Source organism: Nerophis ophidion, linkage group LG12 (assembly GCF_033978795.1).
Source record: "Nerophis ophidion isolate RoL-2023_Sa linkage group LG12, RoL_Noph_v1.0, whole genome shotgun sequence".
NCBI classification, from domain to species: Eukaryota; Metazoa; Chordata; class Actinopteri; order Syngnathiformes; family Syngnathidae; genus Nerophis; species Nerophis ophidion.
In genome coordinates, this window is record NC_084622.1 from 57,234,681 (window position 1) to 57,258,592 (window position 23,912).

At 42.4% G+C, this 23,912-nt stretch overlaps 1 protein-coding gene across 1 annotated transcript in view; it reads left to right on the top strand.

Moving 5' to 3' along the window:
* Nucleotides 1-23,675, top strand: part of tshz3a (teashirt zinc finger homeobox 3a) — a 43,860-nt gene extending 20,185 nt beyond the window's left edge. Inside the window, exon 2 of the mRNA XM_061917841.1 lies at nucleotides 19,583-23,675. Within this exon, the coding sequence (XP_061773825.1) occupies nucleotides 19,583-22,869 (3,287 nt within the window). The 3' untranslated portion in view covers nucleotides 22,870-23,675. The remainder of the gene's footprint in view (nucleotides 1-19,582) is intronic.
* The last annotated feature ends 237 nt before the right edge of the window (nucleotides 23,676-23,912 follow it).

A 23,912-nucleotide genomic window follows, 5' to 3' on the forward strand; every position in this document is an offset into this window, starting at 1 on the left:
GTACGTGAGATTTTTTTTTTTAATTCTAAAAATAGCAACAATTCAAAAATCCTTAATAAATATATTTATTGAATAATACTTCAACAAAATATGAATTTAAGTTCATGAACTGTGAAAATAAATGCAACAATGCAATATTCAATGTTGAAAGCTAGAATTTTTGTGGACATGTTCCATAAATATTGATGTTAAAGATGTATTTTTGTGTGAAGAAATGTTTAGAATGTATTTCATGAGATACAGTCTGGTGTGCCGTGGGAGATGATCTGATTTCACCTATTTGGATTAAAAATATTTTTTGCAAATCAGTAATTATTGTCTGTAAAGTATGTGTTGTTGTTGAGTGTCGGTGCTGTCTATAACCGGGCAGAGTAACCGTGTAATACTCTTCCATATCAGTAGGTGGCAGCCAGTAGTTAATTGCTTCGTAGAAACAGCGGGAAGCAGGGTGCAGGTAAAAAGGTGTCTAATGCTTAAACGAAAAGTAAACAAAAGGTGACTACCCCTAAGGAAAGGCATTGAAAGTTAGGGAAGGCAATGAAGAGCGACACTAAAACTGAAGTTGCTGCAAAGTAAACAAAAACACAAAGCTGGACGACAGTAAAGACTTACTGTGGAGCAAAGACAACGTCCACATTGTACATCAGAACGTGACATGACAATCAACAATGTCCCCACAAAGAAGGGTTAAAAACAACTGAAATAGTCCTGATTGCGAAAACAAAGTAGATGTGGGAATTATCGCTCAAAGGAAGACATGAATCTGCTACAGAAAAATATCAATACAAGAGAAAAAGCCACCAAAATAGGAGCCCAAGACAAGAACTAAAACACGACACACAGGAAAACAGCAAACAACTCTAAATAAGTCAACTACTTTGAGGCAAGGCTCTTTTGATGCATGGTTGGTTATGGTTTAAAGTCATATCCAACAATTGCGACTTTTTACTGTCAACTGAGTTTCCTTTTTTATTGATTTCTGCTAGTGGTGTGCCTCCGGATTTATTCAACGCAAAAAATGTGCCTTGGCTGAAAAAAGGTTGAAAAACACACCTCTTTTACAATCCCCTAAGAGGGCACTTTAAGTTGATGATTACTTCTATTTGTAGAACTCTTTATTTATAATTGAATCACTTGTTTATTTTTTCAGCAAGTTTTTAGTCATTTTTATATCTTTTTTTCTAAATAGTTGAAGAAAGACCATTACAAATGAGCAATTGTTTGCACTGTTATACAATTTAATAAATCAGAAATTGATGACATTGCTTTATCTCTTTTTTCAACCAAAAAATGTTTTTTTTTTCGATTGGGGGGGTACTTGAATTAAAAAAATGTTCACAGGGTGTACATCACTGGAAAAAGGTTGAGAACCACTGCACTAGGCTGCTGAGCAATTTTACTAAACAAAACCAGTTTTTCTATTAAGTGATATCGAAATTGATCAGAGCTGTTTATCTATTTCGTGGAGGAATGAAGCTAATCGTAGAATGTTATTAAAAAAGTATAGATTTTGAATCGACAATCATTTTAAATCTAGAATCGATTCTGAATCGAATCGATACCACCAAGAATCGCATGGTGCCCAAATATTTACAGACCCGATATCCTTTATATTGTCTATCGCACAACCCTACTAGTAATATATGATTGGTGATTGATATGTCCAGTCAAAGCAAAATGACCAGCCAAAATTCTCCCTAATCCAGTTGACCTCCCTCCCTCTTACACATACATGTATGCACACACACACTCACACAAAGTCCCACTGAATCTTTCTCTCTAGCCGCCCCCCTCGCTCCCCGTGTGAGATGCATTGACAAGGTTCAGCCCTAAGCTTTGCTTGGGGCCAGAATAATCTCTCTGTTTTTCCCATCTCCTGTATCACACATCCTGCACTACAATCAGCGGACACAATGTATTCACAATGCCATCAGGGGGTAGAGAACACACACACACACACACACGCACAAATAACAAAGGTTGCGTGATCACAGTATATGTGATAGTTTGCGTGACGATAATGTCAAAGGAGAAAAGTGATTAAAAATCAGTGGCTGTTTGATATTCTGCATGGCACATTTTTCCGAGCTTAAACAAGAATCATGACAACCACATTGACCTCATTGACACTATGAGAAGTATTCCCTTCATCAAGTGTAGCCCCAACCGCTTTTATTTATTTTCTACCACGTATCTGGTTTAGGGTCACCGGCGAGCTGGAGTCTATCCCAGATGACTTTGGACGTAAGGCGGAGTAGAACCTGCTCTGTTAGCCAGTCACTAACGGGGGGAAAAAAACGAGGTGCGACTGAATAGTAGGGTTGCAGGAAATAGATATGCTTCAGAGTCACGATTATTTTTTATTACGATTCTGAATCGATTCAAAACATTCAAGAATTTATTTTTTAAAAGCCAATGTTAGGCAGTCTCTGTGCTTATATTTCAACAGCCAACCTGTAAACCCATGAAAGAGCCATGAAAGCCAAAAATTTTAAAATGTTTTTCCGTGAGACCCATATATTATATTATACTAAATGTGTGCATTTTTAAATAAGACCAACATTTTAGGCTTCACGGTGGCAGAGGGGTTAGTGCGTCTGCCTCACAATACGAAGGTCCTGCAGTCCTGGGTTCAAATCCAGGCTCGGGATCTTTCTGTGTGGAGTTTGCATGTCCTCCCCGTGACTGCGTGGGTTCCCTCCGGGTACTCCGGCTTCCTCCCACTTCCAAAGACATACACCTGGGGATAGGTTGATTGGCAACACTAAATGGTCCCTAGTGTGTGAATGTGAGTGTGAATGTTGTCTGTCTATCTGTGTTGGCCCTGCGATGAGGTGGCGACTTGTCCAGGGTGTACCCCGCCTTCCGCCCGATTGTAGCTGAGATAGGCGCCAGCGCCCCCCGCGACCCCGAAAAGGAATAAGCGGTAGAAAATGGATGGATTTTAGAGTATAATAAGTCTCTTATTTGTTTTAATAAAATTGTTATTCTGAAGCTAACCAATAATAAATAAAAAACATTTACCGTATTTTTCGGAGTTTAAGTCGCTACGGAGTATAAATCGCACCTGTCGGAAATGCATAATAAAGAAGGAAAAAAACATATATAAGTCGCACTGGAATATAAGTCACATTTCTGGGGGAAATGTATTTGATAAAACCCAACACCAAGAATAGACATTTGAAAGGCAATTTAAAATTTACTCCGTCAGCGATCCTGTTCTGTCTCCCTGTAATGTTTGTTTGATCTTGAATGGGAAAGTGCTGAAAATTGTAATTTTCCTGAAGGAACTCTCCTGACGGAATAAATAAAGTACTATCTAATCTAATCTAATCTAATCTAAAATAAATAAATAATAGTGAACAATAGGCTGAATAAGTGTACGTTATATGACGCATTAATTACCAACTGAGAAGGTGCCTGGTATGTTAACGTAACATATTATGGTAAGAGTCATTCAAATAACTATAACATATAGAACATGTTATATACGTTTACCAAACAATCTGTCACTCCTAATCGCTAAATCCCATGAAATCTTATACGTCTAGTCTCTTAACGTGAATGAGCTAAATAATATTATTTGATATTTTACGGTAATGTGTTAATAATTTCACACATAAGTCGCTCCTAAGTATAAGTCGCACCCCTGGCCAAAACTTAAAAAAAATGCGACTTATAGTCCGAAAAATACAGTATGTATTATAACCATAATACTCTAGTAAACATTCTGGCATTGATAATTAATAAGATGTAAATAGACCAGTGGTGCCCACACTTTTTCTGCAGGCGAGCTACTTTTCAATTGACCAACTTGAGGGGATCTACCTCATTTATATATATCATTAATATTTATTTATTAATGAAAGAGACATTTTTGTAAACAAGTTAAATGTGTTTAATGATAATACAAGCATGTGTAACACATATAGATGTCTTTCTTTCACAAAGACAAGAATATAAGTTGGTGTATTACCTGATTCTGATGACTTGCATTGATTGGAATCAGACAGTAATGATGATAACGCCCACATTTTCAAATGGAGGAGAAATAAAGTTGTCCTTTCTGTACAATACCACATGAAAGTGGTTGGTTTTTGGCATCTAATTCATCCAGCTTCCATACACTTTACAAGAAAAACAATGGCGGCAAATTCCGTAGCTTGCTTGATTGACATTCACGGCACCCGAGGGTCTTGTGAGATGACGCTGGCTGCTGCCAGTTCATTATTATGAAAAAATGACAGAGGAAGGCGAGAAACACTTTTTATTTCAACAGACTTTCGCGCCGTCCCTTCCGTCAAAACTCTAAAGGCCGACTGCACATTTCCTATCTTCACAATAAAAGCCCTGCTTCATGCTGCCTGCGCTAACAAAATAAGAGTCTCGGAAAGCTGGCGTGCACAAGTGATGTGCACGCCAGCTTTCTGAGGGATCGCTTGTGCACGCCAGTTTTCCGAGACTCTGTATTTAGTTAGCGCAGGCAGCATGAAGCAGGGCTTTTATTGTGAGGATAGGAAATGTGCAGTCGGCCTTTAGAGTTTTGACGGAAGGTACGGCGCGAGAGTCTGTTGAAATAAAAAGTGTTTCTCGCCTTCCTCTCGGTCATATTTTCATAATAATGATCTTGCAGCAGCCAGCGTCATCTCACAAGACCCTCCGGTACCGTGAATGTCATTTAAGTGACGTCTCGGTGAAGATTGATGATCACTAATTTTTAGGTCTATTTTTTTTTAAAGCCTGGCTGGAGATCGACTGACACACCCCCCGCGGTCGACTGGTAGCTCGCGATCGACGTAATGGGCACCCCTGCTCTAGACACTTATGTATAATAACCATTAATTTAATTAGCCCATTGTAATCTCAGTAACTTAATTAAGAAATAGTAATTACACCAAAATAAGAAAGCCTAAAAATGTATTTAGTCGTGAGAGATTTAAGACTCAATACAACGGCAATGGGTAAATTCTACCTAGTAGTCTCCACCCCGTTATATAAACAATTTTCTTGGCACTAAGAACCGACCGATACCACTAATGCGACTTCTTGAACAGGTGCGGTAGAAAAAAACACATGGATGGATTAAAATGCATGAGAATGTTTTATATTTTGAGCGTTATTTTCTAAGGAATTATTCATTACTTATCGTGTTCAGCAATGTCAGCTAAGATTGATCTGAAAGCCAGATGCAGTCATCAAAAGAGCCATAGGTTCCCTACCCCTGCTGTAACTTGTTTTGAAAATGTTTTATCATTTTTATACCATATTGTCCTGGGCCGACGAAGGAAAATGTACTCGATAACGTGGCCGTCATCGATCATTCGCCATGTCCATGTGTGTTTGTTTTCATTGTCTCTCGTTTTCAAACAGCGCGGTAAAAAGGTTTCAGTTTCAGCGCTTGACCGTGTTGATTCAATAGCAGAATGAAATGAACAGAGTGAATCCGCTTGTCAGTCATCCACAATCTTTGTCTCAGTGGGCAGAGGCGGGACCGCTAGCTTTGATTGCAAAGCCGAATGTCCCTCTGTGGGAATATTTCGGCTTCAAAAGCCTCACAACACAGTCGAACGAGCAGGTGTGCCCAATTGGTTGGGTTTACCATAAGTGATGGCAAAAAACGTCTGGCCCAGTTTTTCCCGATGGGGAAAATACTGTTTGATATTTAATGGTCATCCGATGACCATGGATGAAGTACTGGCTGTCCAGAGTCGAGACCCAGGATGGACCGCTCGTCGGTTGGGGACATCCCTACACTGCTGATCCGCCTCCGCTTGAGATGGTCTCCTGTGGACGGGACTCTCGCTGCTGTCTTGGATCTGCTTTGGACTGAACTCTCGCGGCTGTGTTGGAGCCACTATGGATTGAACTTTCGCAGCATCATGTTAGACCCGCTCGACATCCATTGCTTTCGGTCCCCTAGAGGGGGGGGGGGGTTGCCCACATCTGAGGTCCTCTCCAAGGTTTCTCATAGTCAGCATTGTCACTGGCGTCCCACTGGATGTGAATTCTCCCTGCCCACTGGGTGTGAGTTTTCCTTGCCCTTTTGTGGGTTCTTCTCAGGATGTTGTAGTCGTAATGATTTGTGCAGTCCTTTGAGACATTTGTGATTTGGGGCTATATAAATAAACATTGATTGATTGATTGATAATGAAGTGGCCCTGCGATCTGGTGACGATTTGTCCAGGGTGTACACTGTCGACCGCCCAAATGCAGCTGAGATAGGCTCCAGGGACCCCCCGCCGCCCAAAAGGGACAAGCGGTAGGAAATGGATGGATGAATGGATTTATTGAAGTGCAATTTTGCCAACAGCGATTGAGAGTCGATTTTATTTGTATTGTTTCATCAAAATTTATTGCGATTGCACTACTATGATTACATATTATGAATATGTTAGTGCTCATTTCAGTTTCCTAATAAGGCTGACAATATTACTGTTTATTGGCAATAATTTGTAGGATAATATACAGTATGTCTTGCAAAATACTTTATCAGCCCAGGCCTACAAAATGTTTAGCCATACTTATTATTGGCATAATTCCGATTCTTGTTCTTCATTCCAATTACCAGAATTGTTCTTGGAATTGAATTGTCGTAAGACTCACTTCCCTACTGAATAACTTTATAGACCGTACTTTGGTCTGGTTTCTGTGCCTCTGCAGTATTTACTTCTAAGATTGCTTCACCTCATCATATTTGTGTGCATTACTTTGAAATGTGTACCAGAAGAACATTCATTGTATGTTGCTGAAGTTTTGACAGCAACATGATTTTTTCCTAAAACTATTTTTAAACAGTTTTTAGTTCCTGGGAAACTTGATATCTGGGTTCAAAGTTGGTGGTTTTGCGGTTTGTTTGATTGTGACTGAGGTGACTTCCTGTCCTGTTGCATTGAGGGTCTGTTTGCCGTGGGTAAGAGCCCCCTGCTGAGAAGCCTTGTTGACTGAAGGGTGCCGGGTTGGAATACCGTATTAATGTTTACCGAGTTTAAGAGCTCTGCTTTCAAATAATCAAACATCCTTTCGGCAACTCCGGTGAACTTGAACTGCATTTATAGCACATTTTTGTTTCAGTAAAACACTGCTTCAAATGAACCATTGACAACAATCTGTGCTTTTTCCTCCTTGCTTTTACAACTTTGAACTTACAATGTCCTAACCGTTTTTGTTCGTTTACTGTACGTAGGGACCACCCATGAAGATAACTTCCTCTTTCCTCTGCAGAAGCCGGCTGCTATTTTTGCAGAGGGCAGTCCACTGTGTGATCTGTGATTGCTCTAATCAAGCTATGAATCATGGCTAAACATTGCAAATTTACAAGCATATTCGCCATTTTTCTTCCGAAGAATCAATAAAGTAAAATAGATAACATCCACAACCATGGTTGCAGGACATGTTTTGGAACACAAAGTACTGATTAAATACTTCAAAGCATATTTTTTTAATATTGTGATGCATGCGGTTTTACCTTTTTTTTTTTTTTTTTTTTCGAGAGGCCGTGCAGTTTGAGCCAAGCCCAGGTAGTTTTTTTTTTTTTAATGACGCATCCTGTTTACTACGTTGCTCTTGGGTGGGATCTGGCTCCCAGATGGTTTTCCCAGCTGTGAAAGCTCCACCAGGAACGAGCATTGGGATCATCTCGGGACTGGTCTTAGAAAAAGCACAAGAATTTAACAACACCGAGAGTGCAAAGAGTTCTAATTGAAAAGGAAATCCATACTTTGGGGGTGCTTCATATAATCACTCATGTATGCAAAGAGTGTTAAAGCAGACAGTGCTATCTATCAGCAGTACTTGATGAGCACTAACCCTTGGGAGCGAATCAGAGAGGCAGTGAAAGGCTCAGCACCTCCCTGCTTAATCATCTCGTCCCTGCAATGTCTGTTGTTCCTGATAGTCGGTGCAACACTGCAGTGCTTCTATCTGATCATCTTTCCCTCCTGGTCAGCGGCCCTCATGTTTACGTAAATGATACTCCACAGGAATGCTTCCTGCATGCCAAGATGGGACTGTCTTTCCTCATCGCTGGCATTCATGTGCGTGTACAATTGTGTTTGTGCAGGAAGGGTGCTGTCCTAACTGACTTGACTTTTTTTTTATTTTGACAAACACGGGGGTGGTTTTGAGGCCGCGTCAGGCGGCGAAATACGGTTTTCCGTGGCCACAACAATAGGGACAGATGTATTATCTAATGAGAGCCAAAACAATAGCTTGCTAGTAGATTTGTGAAAGTCTTGTTACAGTGCAGTTCAATACCACTGTAACATTTCGGGCTGCAACCATCAAATATTTTAGTAATCGAGTCAGCAGAAGGCTTCACGGTGGAAGCCCTGCAGTCCTGGGTTCAAATCCAGGCTCAGGATCTTTCTGTGTGGAGTTTGCATGTTCTCCCCGTGAGTGCGTGGGTTCCCTCCGGGTACTCCGGCTTCCTCCCACTTCCAAAGACATGCACCTGGGGATAGGTTGATTGGCAACACTAAATTGGCCCTAGTGTGTGAATGTGAGTGTGAATGTTGTCTGTCTATCTCTGTTGGCTCTGCGATGAGGTGGCGACTTGTCCAGGGTGTGCCCCGCCTTCCGCCCGATTGTAGCTGAGATAGGCGCCAGCGCCCCCCGCGACCCCAAAAGGGAATAAGCGGTAGACGGGGACGGCGTGGCGCAGTGGGAGAGTGGCCGTGTGCAACCCGAGAAAGGGAATAAGCGGTAGAAAATGGATAGATGGAGTCAGTAGAAGGCTTCACGGTGGCAGAGGGGTTAGTGCGTCTGCCTCACAATACGAAGTTCCTGCAGTCCTGGGTTCAAATCCAGGCTCGGGATCTTCTTGTGTGGAGTTTGCATGTTCTCCCCGTGAATGCGTGGGTTCCCTCCGGGTACTCCGGCTTCCTCCCACTTCCAAAGACATGCACCTGGGGATAGGTTGATTGGCAACACTAAATTGGCCCTAGTGTGTGAATGTGAGTGTGAATGTTGTCTATCTGTGTTGGCCCTGCGATGAAGTGGCGACTTGTCCAGGGTGTACCCCGCCTTCCGCCCGATTGTAGCTGAGATAGGCGCCAGCGCCCCCCGCTACCCCGAAAGGGAATAAGCGGTAGAAAATGGATGGATGGAGTCAGTAGAAGGCTTCACGGTGGCAGAGGGGTTAGTGCGTCTGCCTCACAATACGAAGTTCCTGCAGTCCTGGGTTCAAATCCAGGCTCAGGATCTTTCTGTGTGGAGTTTGCATGTTCTCCCCGTGAATGCGTGGGTTGCCTCCCTCCTCCCACCTCCAAAAACATGCACCTGGGGATAGGTTGATTGGCAACACTAAATTGGCCCTAGTGTGTGAATGTTGTCTGTCTATCTGTGTTGGCCCTGCGATGAGGTGGCGACTTGTCCAGGGTGTACCCCGCCTTCCACCCGATTGTAGCTGAGATAGGCGCCAGCGCCCCCCGCGACCCCAAAAGGGAATAAGCGGTAGACGGGGACGGCGTGGCGCAGTGGGAGAGTGGCCGTGTGCAACCCGAGGGTCACTGGTTCAAATCCAAACTAGAACCAACCTGAGCAAGACACTTCACCCTTGCTCCTGATGGGTGCTGGTTGGCGCCTTGCATGGCAGCTCCCTCCATCAGTGTGTGAATGTGTGTGTGAATGGGTAAATGTGGAAGTAGTGTCAAAGCGCTTTGAGTACCTTGAAGGTAGAAAAGCGCTATACAAGTACAACCCATTTATCATTTATTTATTTAAAATGGATGGATGGAGTCAGTAGAAATATTTTGCAAGTAGAAGCATTTAAGACATTATCACAATTTCAAAAGGGTTAAAAATGATAAAAATCAGTTCCCATTGGCTTGTTGTATTTTTTTTATTTTTTTTTCAAAATTTTACCGGTCCCGGAACATCCCTAAAAAAGCTTTAAAGTGCCTTATTTTCGCTCTCTCGAAGCCACTGTTCATTTCCCTGTGACGTCATACAGTGCTGCCAATGTAAACAAACAATTGCGAATACCACAGCAAGATGTAGCAACATTAGCTCGGATTCAGACTCAGATTTCAGCGGCTTAAGCGATTCAACAGATTACGCATGTTTTGAAACGAATGGTTGGAGTATGAAAGTATTGACGAAGAAACTGAAGCTATTGAGCGAATAGCTATTGACGCTATTCGGCCATGTCTGCGTTAGCATCGCCGGTAAAATGTGCAGACCAAACGATCAGGACTTTCGCATTGACACTGGAGCAACATAAATCCATCGATTGGTAAGTGTTTGTTTCGCATTAAATGTGGGTGGAAGGAAACGCTGGATGTAAATATAGTTTCAAATGTACATACAGCTAGCCTAAATAGCATTTTAGCATCGATTAGCTGGCAGTCATGTTGCGACCAAATATGTCTGATTAGCACATAAGTCAATAACATCAACAAAACTCACCTTTGTAATTTCGTTGATTTTATCGTTGGGAATGCATCTGCTTTGTGTGTCGCAGGATATCCAGACATTCTTGCCATCTCTGTGCCATCTCTGTCGTAGCATCGCCGGTAAAAAAACAAACGAGGGACTTTCGCATCTCTTGACACTGAAGCAACTTAAATCCGTCGATTGGTATGTGTTTTTTTGGCATTAAATGTGGGTGGAGAGAAAGGCTGGATGTAAATATAGCTACAAATGAGGCATAACGATGCAATATGTACATACAGCTAGCCTAAATAGCATGTTAGCATCGATTAGCATGCCGTGCTAATTGATGCACATGCTACGTAAATCAACTTGAATCCGTCCCTGATCGTGTTGTTACAGCCTCCGACAACACACCGACGAGGCATAATGTCACCAAGGTACCAGAAAACAGTCGAAAAAACGGAAAATAACAGAGCTGATTTGACTTAATGCGTGTGATGTGGTAGGGAAAAATGGCGTTGACTACCTAGGTGGCGTCACGTTCTCAGAGAGCGATAAACAAAAAGGCGTTTGATTCGCCAAAATTCACCCATTTAGAGTTCGGAAATCGGTTCAAAAAATATATGGTCTTTTTTTCCGAAACATCAAGGTATATATTGACGCTTACATAGGTCTGGTGATAATGTTCCCCTTTAAAACTCATTTGTATACTCTAGCCTTTAAATAGACCCCTCTTTTAGACCAGTTGATCTGCCGTTTTTTTTTCTTTTTCTCCTCTGTCCCACTCTCCCTTGTGGAGGGGGTCCGGTCCGATAGCCATGGATGAAGTACTGGCTGTCCAGAGTCGGGACCCAGGATGGACCGCTCGCCTCTGTGTCGGCTGGGGACATCTCTGCGCTGCTTGGGATGGTTTCCTATTGGCTCCACTGTAGACGGGACTCTCGCTGCTGTGTTGGATCCGCTTTGGACTGGACTCTCGCGGTTGTGTTGGATCGACTATGAATTGAACTTTCACAGTATCATGTTAAACCCGCCCGACATCTATTGCTTTCGGTCCCCTAGAGGGGGAGGGGTTGCCCACCTATGCGGTCCTCTCCAAGGTTTCTCATAGTCGTCATTGTCACCGACGTCCCACTGGGTGTGAGTTTTCCTTGCCCTTATGTGGGCCCTACCGAGGATGTCGTAGTGGTTTGTGTTGTGGTTTGTGCAGCCCTTTGAGACACTAGGAATTTAGGGCTATATAAATAATCATTGATTAATTGATTGATTGATTGATCTTTTGATTAATCACTTAATTGGATAAAACACACTTTATAGCCTCAATTTTAGGGTAGTAAACAACATTTTTTTCTCCTTGCCATAACATTATTTGTTTTCTAATAAATACACATTATTGACATTGAAGTTGCACTTTTAACATGTGTGCAGTCTTAAAAATTAAACAAAACATATTTCAAGTTCAAGGCACCCCAAATTTGTGTTAGTAACACTCAATGAATAATCAAAGCTTTTTTCCCTAATTGATTAATGTAAATTGCAGTTTCTTTTAAAACTGCACTTTTTTGGGGCAATGTTGCCTATGATTCACAATCCTTATGAGGGACAAGAATACATGTTTTCTATTTTTATGCATTCTAATGTGTAATATACAGAAAGTACGAGGTCGCTACCAATGCAGCTAATGGGAGTAATGTATTGCGCCCATATAGCCCTTTAAAAAAACATCCAAAAGACGGTAAAAATACTCCGCTTACGTCTCGTCACCTGAATATTAACTAAATTTTAGCGATGTTGTTATTATAAGCGCTGACATTAAGCGCTAACTAGCTTATGCAGCTACTATGTTGACATACTGAGCTACATACTAGGGGTGTAACGGTACACAAAAATTGCGGTTCGGTACGTACCTCGATTTAGAGGTCACAGTTCGGTTCATTTTCGGTACAGTACGAAAACAACAAAATATACATTTTTTGGTTATTTATTTACCAAATTTGCAAAATCGTCCACCAAAAATATTTTTCTTAGTGGAATATTTGATGTGCGGTAACGGGAACCTTGGCTACGTCTATAATTCATAATAATATTGAATTTGATTCAATATTATGTTTTAAGTAGGGCTGGGCAACGATTAAAAATTTTAATCGAAGTTAATCGCACTATTTCTCCGATTAATCGCGATTAACTGCATTGCATACGCAAATCCCAATAATGGATTCAAAAGTAGAGTGTAGTGCACCTTTATTGGAATATTCTCCCACATGAACAAAAGCGCCAAAACATTTGTTGTGCAAACACAATTCAAATCAGTCCTTGTTAAACAGTAGCAGTTAAATAGCATATTTTATGAAAATCAACTCAAAAAATGTAAATACAAACATTTAAGCTTATTGCCACTGCCAGGGTATTTAAGTTATCCTGTTTGTTATGGAAAATAAATATAATCTACATACAAATCTCTGAGCCACAATCATAACATCTGAACAGGCAATTTCTGAGGTAACAGCAGAAACATTTTTTTTTATCAGGGATCTTATGTTTAAAAAACCTATATTATAGGTAGTGGGCTGTTTTAGAGAATTTTTGATCAAATTATCCGTAGTAGCAATATTAATAATGTTGTGTTTATTCTGCGTAGTGCACTTAGAATAATTATGACCATATCTAGGAATTGATATGATGGGGATTTTCCGATTGTTTGCTTGGTGCTTTGATAAACTGAACGCATCATATACATGGTACTATATTGTGATGTTATGAGCCAGGGAAAAAAAGAACTACCCTACCCAGCATGCAACAGGAGTGACGAGCATGCGCGGTAGCCCGGTATAGGTTGTGTGTCGCCATGACGGCATCTTGTATGTTGTGATATGCACGCTCTGAAAGCAAACGTTAAGAACTCAGCCAACACTCCTGGTCTGCATTATTCATAAATAGACAGACAACACATATACTCCGCTGCTTCACAGGCCGCTGGATGTAGCCGGCAAAGTATTCCCATGCTAGCTAGCCGGTCTAGCAAGCACGCGTCATTCAGTCCAAAACGGCCCGATCTATCCACATCCAGAATTGTCTGGCGGTCGTAAGTGATCCCGGAGTGACCACGCTGTAAGCCAGCCATGAAATTTGCAGAATTGTCCGCTATTTTTTCCAAATGTTCCATCTTTACCAAGAGCCCCTCGACACTGAAGCCCATCCGGGCAATGCCATCTTTTTAAGAAAAGGCGTTAACAAAATAAAAGCATGTAAACAACATACGCAAATGTGCGATAAAATAATTGTCGGCGTTAATAGATTGATGAGTTAACTTGTAATTAACGCATTAATTTGCCCACCCCTAGTTTTAAGGCAATGACAGTTTGAAAGAAAAAAAACTGCTTTGTTTTATTAGTCAACATTGCAACTTTTTCTAAATTACAATTAACTTTTAAGCTTTTTTATTTCATTTTTGTTATGTTTTTGTTTATTTTAATAGTATTTTTAGAATGTGCCGTAGGCCTTTAAAACATTAGCTGTCGGCCGCAAATGGCCTCCGGGGCACACTTTTGACACCCCTGCTATGGATAATAAAAAATAAAATCTGATAAATATAAGCATGCGCGTTTATCATAACTCTCTTGCTTTCTCTATCTCTGCCCCCCCCCTCCCCCCACACACACACACAAATGCTGCTGCATGCACAATTTTTGTTTTTAACCCCGAATGTACATTGAAAATACACGCAACCCTAACTTAAAATGCCGGACATTTGAGGCATTTAAGAAACTCCGCCCGGACAGCCCTGCAAAAGAGGACATATCCGGTGAAAAGAGGGGGTGTGGTCAGTCTATCGTAGCCCAGTCGCTGCTAGCAGGCCGTGTGTTGTGCCTTGGCGTGCATTGTTTACACAACGTGCGGTACGCTACTTAATATGTCTAAGTGGAAACTCGTTCGGTACACCTCCGAACCGAACCGAAACCCCCGTACCGAAACAGTTCAATACAAATACACGGTAGGTTACACCCCTACTACATACTGAGGCATCGCCTCTCAGTTAATAAAAGCCAATTGTATATTGTAAATCATGCCTATGTTTGATTCATATAATCTGTTTAGCACACAGCTTCTAAAACTAATAGCTCATCCTCCGTATATTCAGGCTCAAAAATGTTCTGGATCATCATTTGTCCCAAAGTAATCATGTAAAGTAGTTTGACTTGAGTAGCTGTTGGAGGAAAAACTAATCTTGTAATGCGTCAGCCATATGTTTAAAATGACCAAAATACGTTAATATTATGTTATAATGAATGTGGCTGTTAATACATTACATAAATACTTACAGTGTGTATGTAAAATGTTGTTGGAGATTTTTTTAGAGCTCTTTATAGGCAGAATAAAGGAAATCCCATTACCTGCATTGTTAGCTGACTAAGGATGCAACGGTATTGTACTGCGGTTTGAAAATCCTCACAATAATGCCGTAACAGTAGGTGAGTGTAGCTTTTTTTCTGGCCCTTTTTCTTTGCCTCGTCTGAAAATAAACTACATCTCCCAAAATATTTTGCACAGCACGGGAACGGCAAGGTGGAGGCTCGGGACGTCATTAAGGAGAGAAGAAGAGGAAGCATGTGGGAGAAGTGTGTTCGTAGTAGAGAAATCTTTAATTTTTTTTTTTCCCGACATTTCATCAAAATTTGTCCATAACTGTTTGCGTTATGTTGATAACAGGCAAACTAAACCTGGTGAAAACATAACCTTATTTGGCAGAGGCAATCAAAGTCTTGGTATTCCAAAGCAAAGTGCGCACTGTGGGAAATACGAGAAGTTACTTGATACACCATCCTGGAAAAAATATCTGAAGCCAGCGAAGCTAAACAAAAAATTGTGAGGTATTTACATTATTAAAAATATAATTAAATAAATAAATAAATGGGTTGTACTTGTATAGCGCTTTTCTACCTTCAAGGTACTCAAAGCGCTTTGACACTACTTCCACATTCACACACACATTCACACACTGATGGAGGGAGCTGCCATGCGAGGCGCCAACCAGCACCCATCAGGAGCAAGGGTGAAGTGTCTTGCTCAGGACACAACGGACGTGACGAGGTTGGTACTAGGTGGAAATTGAACCAAGGACCCTCGGGTTGCGCATGGCCACAATTCCACTGCGCCACGCCGTCCCAAATATATATATATATAGAGAGAGAGATTTACTGTAATCATTATATAAAAAATAATAAAAATTTGACTAATTTTTAACATTTTAGTGACTGAGACCGTCTAAGGATTAAAAAAAAAAAAATCCATATATTTTGTTATCCATCCATCCATTTTCTACCGCTTATTCCCTTTCGGGGTCGCGGGGGGCGCTGGCGCCTATCTCAGCTACAATCGGGCGGAAGGCAGGGTACACCCTGGACATATATTTTGTTATGGTTTGAAAATACAATATCAAAATGGCCCCCGCATGCTTAAATTTTTCCGTGTGTGGCCCTCTGTGGAAAAAGTTTGGACACCCCTGGTCCAAGGTATTGTGTGTGAATAATTTAACTTAATGAGGAGGTGACAGGGACTTTTCAGAGTTATATCCTCCAACATCCAAACGACAGTCTTCATTCCTGCCAGAGTCCATGAGTCTTTCGGCGCTTCCTCTACCGCCGTCGTTGTTGTAAGTTTTCTGCCTATCAGCATTTTCCAAAATGATTTGAAAAGTAAATGTTGAAATACATAAAACTGGACTATATCGTTTTATATTTGTTACACTGGATGTTTTCATTTTCACTTAAAAGTTCTTTGCCTGAAACGCTGGGATGTTCCTGCACTATTATTTCACTTCAAAATACTTTTTTTTTTTAAATACTACAAAATTTGAGCATTATGTTTGTGTTCAATTACAGTAAGTATGTTTGTTTATCCTTAACATTACACACAATGGCATTTCTAGCAAGCTTTTTTTAGGGGGTGACAACACCACAATAAAACTGTACCGTGGCTTTTTTTCACCATGATAATATCTTACTGTGAGATTTTAATATCGTTAAATCTCGATAGCTCATTTTTTGCTAGCGTTTATTTAAAAGTTAGAAAAAAGAAGTGTGAATGATGGGCAAAATACCCCCAAAAAGTGCAGTTCCTCATTAAGTCTGTCTAGGGCTTCCAAGATTAATTGATTACATTAATTATTTTGATTAGATAAAAGCCTTTTCAATGAATCAAGTCATGACCGCATGGAGTGCTTTGAACTTTAAATACGCGGACATAGTCCCCCCCCCCAATATGGCGCACGTGAGAGCTGTGGTGTCTGGGTGCCGTTTTATTTTTTGTTTTTAATTAACGCACACATGTTAAAAGTGCGTTTCAATTGTGATGATGTGCATTTATTGGAAAAAAGAATGAAGGTTATGGCGTTGAGAAAAAAAATAGGCTATTAAATGTGTTGTATTGGATTACTCGATTAATCAAACAAACTAATCAATTCATGACTGGATTATTAAAAAAAAAAAATCGCGTCACTGTTATTACAAATATCGTTCCGCACAATATGAAAAGCCCGCATGTTGTTTGTTGACCGTATTCATCCACATCAAGGAGATAGTTTCATAATTTTCCGATGTTCTTTTTTATATTAAGGGAGCCTCTATACTCCCATCACCTTTTATTAGCTTGATAAATCACCTCTGTTGTCAGTCAAGCCAGGGAGAATAATTGGATGTGGTTGTCGCCCTACGTGATGGATTATCAGTCATTGGGGATTAAATTAACAGATAGCGCTCAGACATAATGGTTTTTGTTTTGCATTTTAAATTGCCTGGGAGCACAGCTACACTCTGTAGGTTTTTATAGCTCGTCCTTTTGGACTCCACTCCCCCACTCTATGCAATTTAAGCTTAATGACAAATGAACATTAATAGGGCTGCAGTCCTTTACAAGTATTAAACATATTCTACAAACTTTAAGCGTACACCGACCCTTGGGAAAGACCGCGAGAGTGATGCGGTGACGTTAAATAGCATTAGATACATGAATCTATCGGACAACTTGGACAGATACGCAGCATAAATTCACACTGAGGAAGAGACAAGTGACCTGACAACTTGGTCAAACGGTGCATTGGACTTGCCTGATGCAAACTGACGTCTGTGACTAGTTAGCGAGGATTCTAACACATTACAGCGACTACCTCATCCTGACTGGATTTTCTATTTCAACTGAGAATCTGAGAGCGATCCCTTCTGGAGGAGAAACGGATGAGAACCTACAGAAAAAAGGAAACAGGGTGTGCGCCGGTTGCTTGCTGGTAGCAAATGTTCCCTTGCGTGTTTGGCCAAGCGTGAGCAATTTAACTCCTCGCCCCTTTCTTCATCCTCCCAGACCCCTCCCACCCTTCTACTTCCACATTATCATAATTGTGTCCAGAACATGAGGGGCCGGGGAAGTGATCATGTCATTTTATTTACACCCTGCTTGGCCCTTTTTACAAACAACATGCCTCCGACTGCCAAACGGATTGGGACCCGGCGACATCTTTTGATCAGGGCTGTCAGGGCCTATCAGCCGAGAATGGCAGGTAATGGATACCCAGTGACAAACCAAATCTCTGGGAGGACAGAGAGTGGGCCGCACCTGCCAGGTCTCCATTAGGCTGGCCAGCACTGTGTGGCTGCCTACTGACTCTGCCCCGAGGGCCCAAATCAGACCAGCGCCAGCCTCATGGATGTCTGGAGATTGGCTGTTAGCACTGGAAATGAGAGTTATTTCTGCTATGACATTTTTGTTTAGACTAGACGTGTGTGTGTGTGTGTGTGTGTGTGTGTGTGTGTGTGTGTTTGCAGAGTGGATTGGGAATGCAGGATTTAGTCACGGTGTTTGTGTGTTCAAATGCAGAATTTAGACTTTCTGAGCAAACAGCTTACACTCGCAGCTTCTTTTATAGACCATTTGTCTTGGTTTATAATACCTGTCAAAAGACTTGGTTGATATTCCAAATGCTCAACATTTGTTTTTTAATCCCAAAGCTAAACAATTCAAATGAAAATATGGAGGCCCACTGTTAGTCATGGAGTTTGGCTTGAGTAGCATTCAGTTTTATGTGGTGCCGTCCACGCAGTAAACACTCAGTGTAACATTTTGCTTGAATGTTGCGCTCATAATCTCTTCTTTTTTTCAATGACATCCGCAATGTTGTGTTGCAACTACCATCCATCCATCCATTTTCTACCGCTTATTCCCTTTTGGGGGTCGCGGGGGGCGCTGGCGCCTATCTCAGCTACAATCGGGCGGAAGGCGGGGTACACCCTGGACAAGTCGCCACCTCATCGCAGGGCCAACACAGATAGACAGACAACATTCACACTCACATTCACACACTAGGGCCAATTTAGTGTTGCCAATCAACCTATCCCAAGTGGGAGGAAGCCGGAGTACCCGGAGGGAACCCACGCATTCACGGGGAGAACATGCAAACTCCACACAGGAAGATCCCGAGCCTGGATTTGAACCCAGGACTGCAGGAACTTCGTATTGTGAGGCAGACGCACTAACCCCTCTGCCACCGTGAAGCCGCAACTACATGGCCTTTAAAACCCATCGACACTTTCAAAACCAAAGTTGCATATATATTACCGAACTGGCTTCGGTCCACAATATAATGTCTCAACATAACTTTAGCATTTCTGTTTTGCAACTCTTCATCATGCGCTATTGCAGGCGTCTGTAAATGTGTGTGATCAGAGAAAAGGGCAGATGAAGAGGCGTCAGACATATTAACTGACAGATGGAGGTTGATCCAACTCATTTATTACCCCAGAGGAGAATGCCACAGTGAGATTGGGCTTCATTAATTTCAGATTTAGTTTTCATTTCAAGCTGTTGCGCCCTGAGATAAATAAAATGGTGCATTATGTTTTTGCCAAGATATTTCTTTTTTTGTTTTCCTCCAATACAGGGAGTGAAAAGAGGGGAGGCATAAGTTCCATGTGGCTGGGGTAGTATATAAATACAGGCTCGCCTAGAGGAAAATAACACCTCAACGGTTGATGAGGTGAAATGGGATGACTGTAATTTCTCAGCTCAGCTTTAAAGGCTCCCACACAGATGGCTCATTTATCCCGGGGAGTCCTCGGGCACACATTGCAGAGAAACTTTTTTCAGTTATTTTAACACAGCGTGTTGACTCCTTGCAATTTTACTCATCTTGTTCTTTTTCTCTTTGTTTCCATTTTGCCTGCAGCTTATTCTCCCGAGGAGCTGACAAAGCACCCTGCAGAGGATGAGGACGCGGAAGGAGTCGACCTGCCCTCAGCCCCTCAGGATGACCTTCCCATGAAAGATGAGATTGTAGAGGAAAGCGTGGGTCCTGCCAAGGACCAAACATGTGACCAGGAATCAGCAGGGGCTGCGGAGCTGTCAGGACAAGAGATGGACAGCGAGTCACATGTAAGCGAGATCAGCGATTGTCTTTCAGACTTTGACAGTCCCTCTCAAAAAACTGAAGGAAACTTGGTCACAGCGCCTCTAAATGGAGACACTAAAACACCCCCTATAGGTATGGACACCTTAGAACACATGAAGGCCATTTACTCCAGCTTCCTGACCAGTCCCCTTTGGACACCTATGAATTTCAACACAAAAGAAACACAGGTGCCCCCACCGGCATCGACGGAAAAGCCGACTCGCAGCAACAGCACTAGTAGCAGTAGTAGCTGCAGCAGCAGCAGCTATGACTGGCATCAGTCTGCGGTGGCAAAGTCGCTTCAACAGAATCCTACCCAGAGTCGTCACACTGCCCCACCCGAGCCTAGCCTCTTCAGCACAGTCCAGCTCCACAGGCAAAACCCAAAGTTGTTCGGTTCAATCTTTACTGGGGCCAGCAAGTTCCGCTGCAAGGGCTGTAGCGCCGCTTACGACACACTGGTTGAACTGACTGTTCATATGAATGATACAGGCCATTACCGTGATGATAACCAGGATAAGACGGGAAGTGGTTCAAAGCGCTGGTCCAAGCCCCGTAAACGGTCACTTTTGGAAATGGAGGGGAAGGAGGATGCCCAGAAAGTTCTAAAGTGCATGTACTGTGGTCACTCCTTTGAATCTCTTCAGGATCTTAGTGTCCACATGATCAAGACCAAACACTACCAGAAAGTGCCTCTTAAGGAGCCCTTAGCCCCTGTGGCTACGAAAATTATGTCTTCTAAGAAAAGAGGACTCGTTGGGTTGGATCTGACCCCCTCACAACGTTCCAGAGAAGCAACCCCCAAAACTAAGCACTCACATTCAGACAGAAATGAACCCTCTCCAAAACGGTCCTCCAGCCCCTACACAACCTCTAGTAACCGATACGCTCACCAGAATGGTGCTAGCTATGCTTGCCAATTTGAATCCAACAAATTTCAGATCCTCAAATGTATGGAATGTGGGAGTTCACACAATACTTTGCAAGAGCTGAGGACCCACATGATGGTGACGGGACACTTTCTGAGAGTGACCAGCTCTGTGGGTAAGAGAGGAAAACCGCTCCCTGAGGCCACCTCCCCCAACCCTGTGAGAGTAACCACACCTACAGAACCAAGAGTCCAGTCCGTTCCACTGGCACCCTCCACCTTCTCTCCTCCACCTCTTCAAACCACTACAACTCCTCCTGCCATCTCTCCTCCTATCAAAGAGATCAAACGGGAGGAGGTTGAGGAGGAGTGTACAAAGCAAGAGGCTCCTGGAAATGAAAAACAAGTTGTGGTTTCAGTCAGGAAGGAGGAAGATTCGGAGGAGGAAAAATATGATATATCGAAGTACAGCTATCTTACTGAAGAGGACTTGAAGGAGAGTCCTAAAGGAGGCTTGGATATTCTCAAATCACTAGAAAACACAGTAACTTCAGCAATCAACAAGGCCCAGAGTGGGAATCCGAGCTGGGGTGGTTATCCTAGTATCCACGCAGCCTACCAGTTCCCTAGTGCCATGAAGCTCCAACAGGGTAGCATCGAAAAGAACTCCCCGATGAAGTTCTTATTTAACGGCAGTGAAGGAGTGTTGTCCTCCCTTGCGAACAACCAGCCACTAATTAGCCCACCGCTTACGCAGTCTTCACCCTTTCCCAGCAACAACTTCCAGGCAATGGAGGACTTAGTGAAAAAAGTGACTGAGAAAGTAGCAAAAGTAGAGCAAAGAGTGAAGCGATTGTCTCCCAACAAGGACAACCATCTCTCCCCCTCCAAAAGTGAGGCTGGGGGATTGCATAAGGGTGAGGAGGCTGACTCACCTAGGGAATTAAGGGCAGTCACCCCAGCCTGTAGTGACAGGGGAATCCATAGCGACCGAGCATCCCCGGCAACAGAACCCAAGAGAGAGACAGCAGTCAAATCCCCGCATGCCTCCGCTTTAACATGTAGCACCGCCATTATCACCGGCCATACTCCTCCAGAGCAGCCCTTTGTCAATCCTCTAAGTGCTCTTCAGTCAGTAATGAGCATTCATTTGGGGAAAGCAGCCAAGCCCTCCTTGCCAAACCAAGATCCCCTGAGCCTGCTTTCCAGGTTCAGCCAGAGCATGGCAGAGAGAGCCGCTGTGGCGGCCCCTCCCCCACAGAGCAAAAAGTCTCCAACTTTTGTTGACAATAATTTTTGCCAGACCAGCGATGACCAACCTATGGACCTCACAAAAGGGAAAAGTGAATCTGTAGCCTCTGCCCCCTTAACGCCTTCTTCCACTGCTTCCTCCATCTCGCCCTCATCCCTTGTCACCCCCGCACAGCTAACAGTGGTTTCTCCTTATACATCAAACAGCCCTTTGCACGAGAACGCCCTGTCTGATATCTCAGACATGTTGAGGAACCTGACACAGTCCCAGCCCGTCCCAAAACCTGTCTCTCGATCACGGATGACGGATAAAGTTGAGGGTCTGGTCTCTACCTGCGATGATGATGACGTATCCCTGCATGGCCACAAACGCAAGGGGCGCCACTCCAGCTGGAACCCTCAACACCTCCTTCTGCTGCAAGCGCAGTTCGCCTCAACTTTGAGGCAGACATCTGAGGGAAAATACATCATCAATGATCTTAGCCCACAGGAAAGAATGCATGTCTCTCGTTTTACAGGTCTCTCAATGACCACCATTAGCCACTGGCTGGCTAATGTCAAGTACCAACTACGAAGAACAGGCAGAACTAAGTTCTTGAAGAATTTGGACTCCGGTCAGCCCGTATTCTTCTGCAGTGACTGTGCCTCACAGATCCGGACCCCAGCAGCTTATGTTGGTCACCTGGAAGCTCACCTTGGCTTTAGAATCAGGGACCTGGCTAAGCTCTCCCCCAAACAGACTGTCAGGGACTCTCATACTCTCACCGAGAAGCTTGCACCCGTAGAGTCGTACGTGTTGCCCCAAGATGACGGTTTTGTTTACCGCTGCCAGCTCTGTGTCCGTAAATTTGCCACTAAGCATGCCATCAAACTCCACCTCAGCAAAAGTCATGGAAAGTCCCCAGAGGACCACTTGTTGTATGTGTGCGAACTGGAGAAACACTAGTGTGCGGTCAGCAGTTGAAAAACTGGATGAAGTTCTGTATACTTTGTTGAAAACAACAAATATAAATTGTGGTATAATGCACTAAGATGCCAAGAACTACTGTTAAAAATGTCAGCACAAAGAGTTTACGTCTATTCGGCCTATAATGATTTTGGGGTTCTCTGTATTTAAAAAAAAAAATGGTTAAAACTGTTCAATTTTTGTCATCCAGTTCACTTCACGCTCATTTTTTTGGTGTTGGAAGACAAAAAGGACAAACTGAAAGTCAATAACTCGAGATGTTTCAACTATATCGTATTTATTTTGTATTTTTTGTGTAGACTGCATGATCAGCTCTTGCATTTGTACAGTTTTGTCCCGTTCTACCCCAATTTTATCATGCCTCTTCTAAATGGGTAATTTTATCTCCTTGAAAACAACCAAATGCTCGAATAAGCTCTTTAAAAAAAATAGCCAAACAGCAACATTTTTATTTAAAAAAAAAAAAAAAAATGCCTAAGTGTACATTTTGATAATCGAGCTGATTGTAAACCCCCGTTTGTTTTGTCGTTCACGACTGAATGAGAGCCCTGTAGAAATGTACATATTGTGTATATATGCTTACAACTTGCTGTTTAAATTATGCATACTTGTTATATTTCTTAATTTAAAAAGGACTATGACTAGCCACTGGTGCAGAGCCTTGAAGAATAATAAAAGGACAATGTTTTGCACACTAGTTTTATAAATGTTATTTGATAAAGAAAAAAACAACTATGTAAATGCCTTGTGCTTCTATTATTAAACTGAATTAATGCTGCAGAAAACATTTGGTTTGTTTCATTTTTGGTTGAGATTGTAAAATTGTTTTAAAGGCCTACTGAAAGCCACTACTACCGACCACGCAGTCTGATAGTTTATATATCAATGATGAAATATTAACATTGCAACACATGCCAATACGGCCTTTTTAGTTTAATAAATTGCAATTTTAAATTTCCCGGGAGTTTCGTCTTGGAAACGTCGTGTTATGATGACGTGTACGCAAGACGTCACGGGTTTTT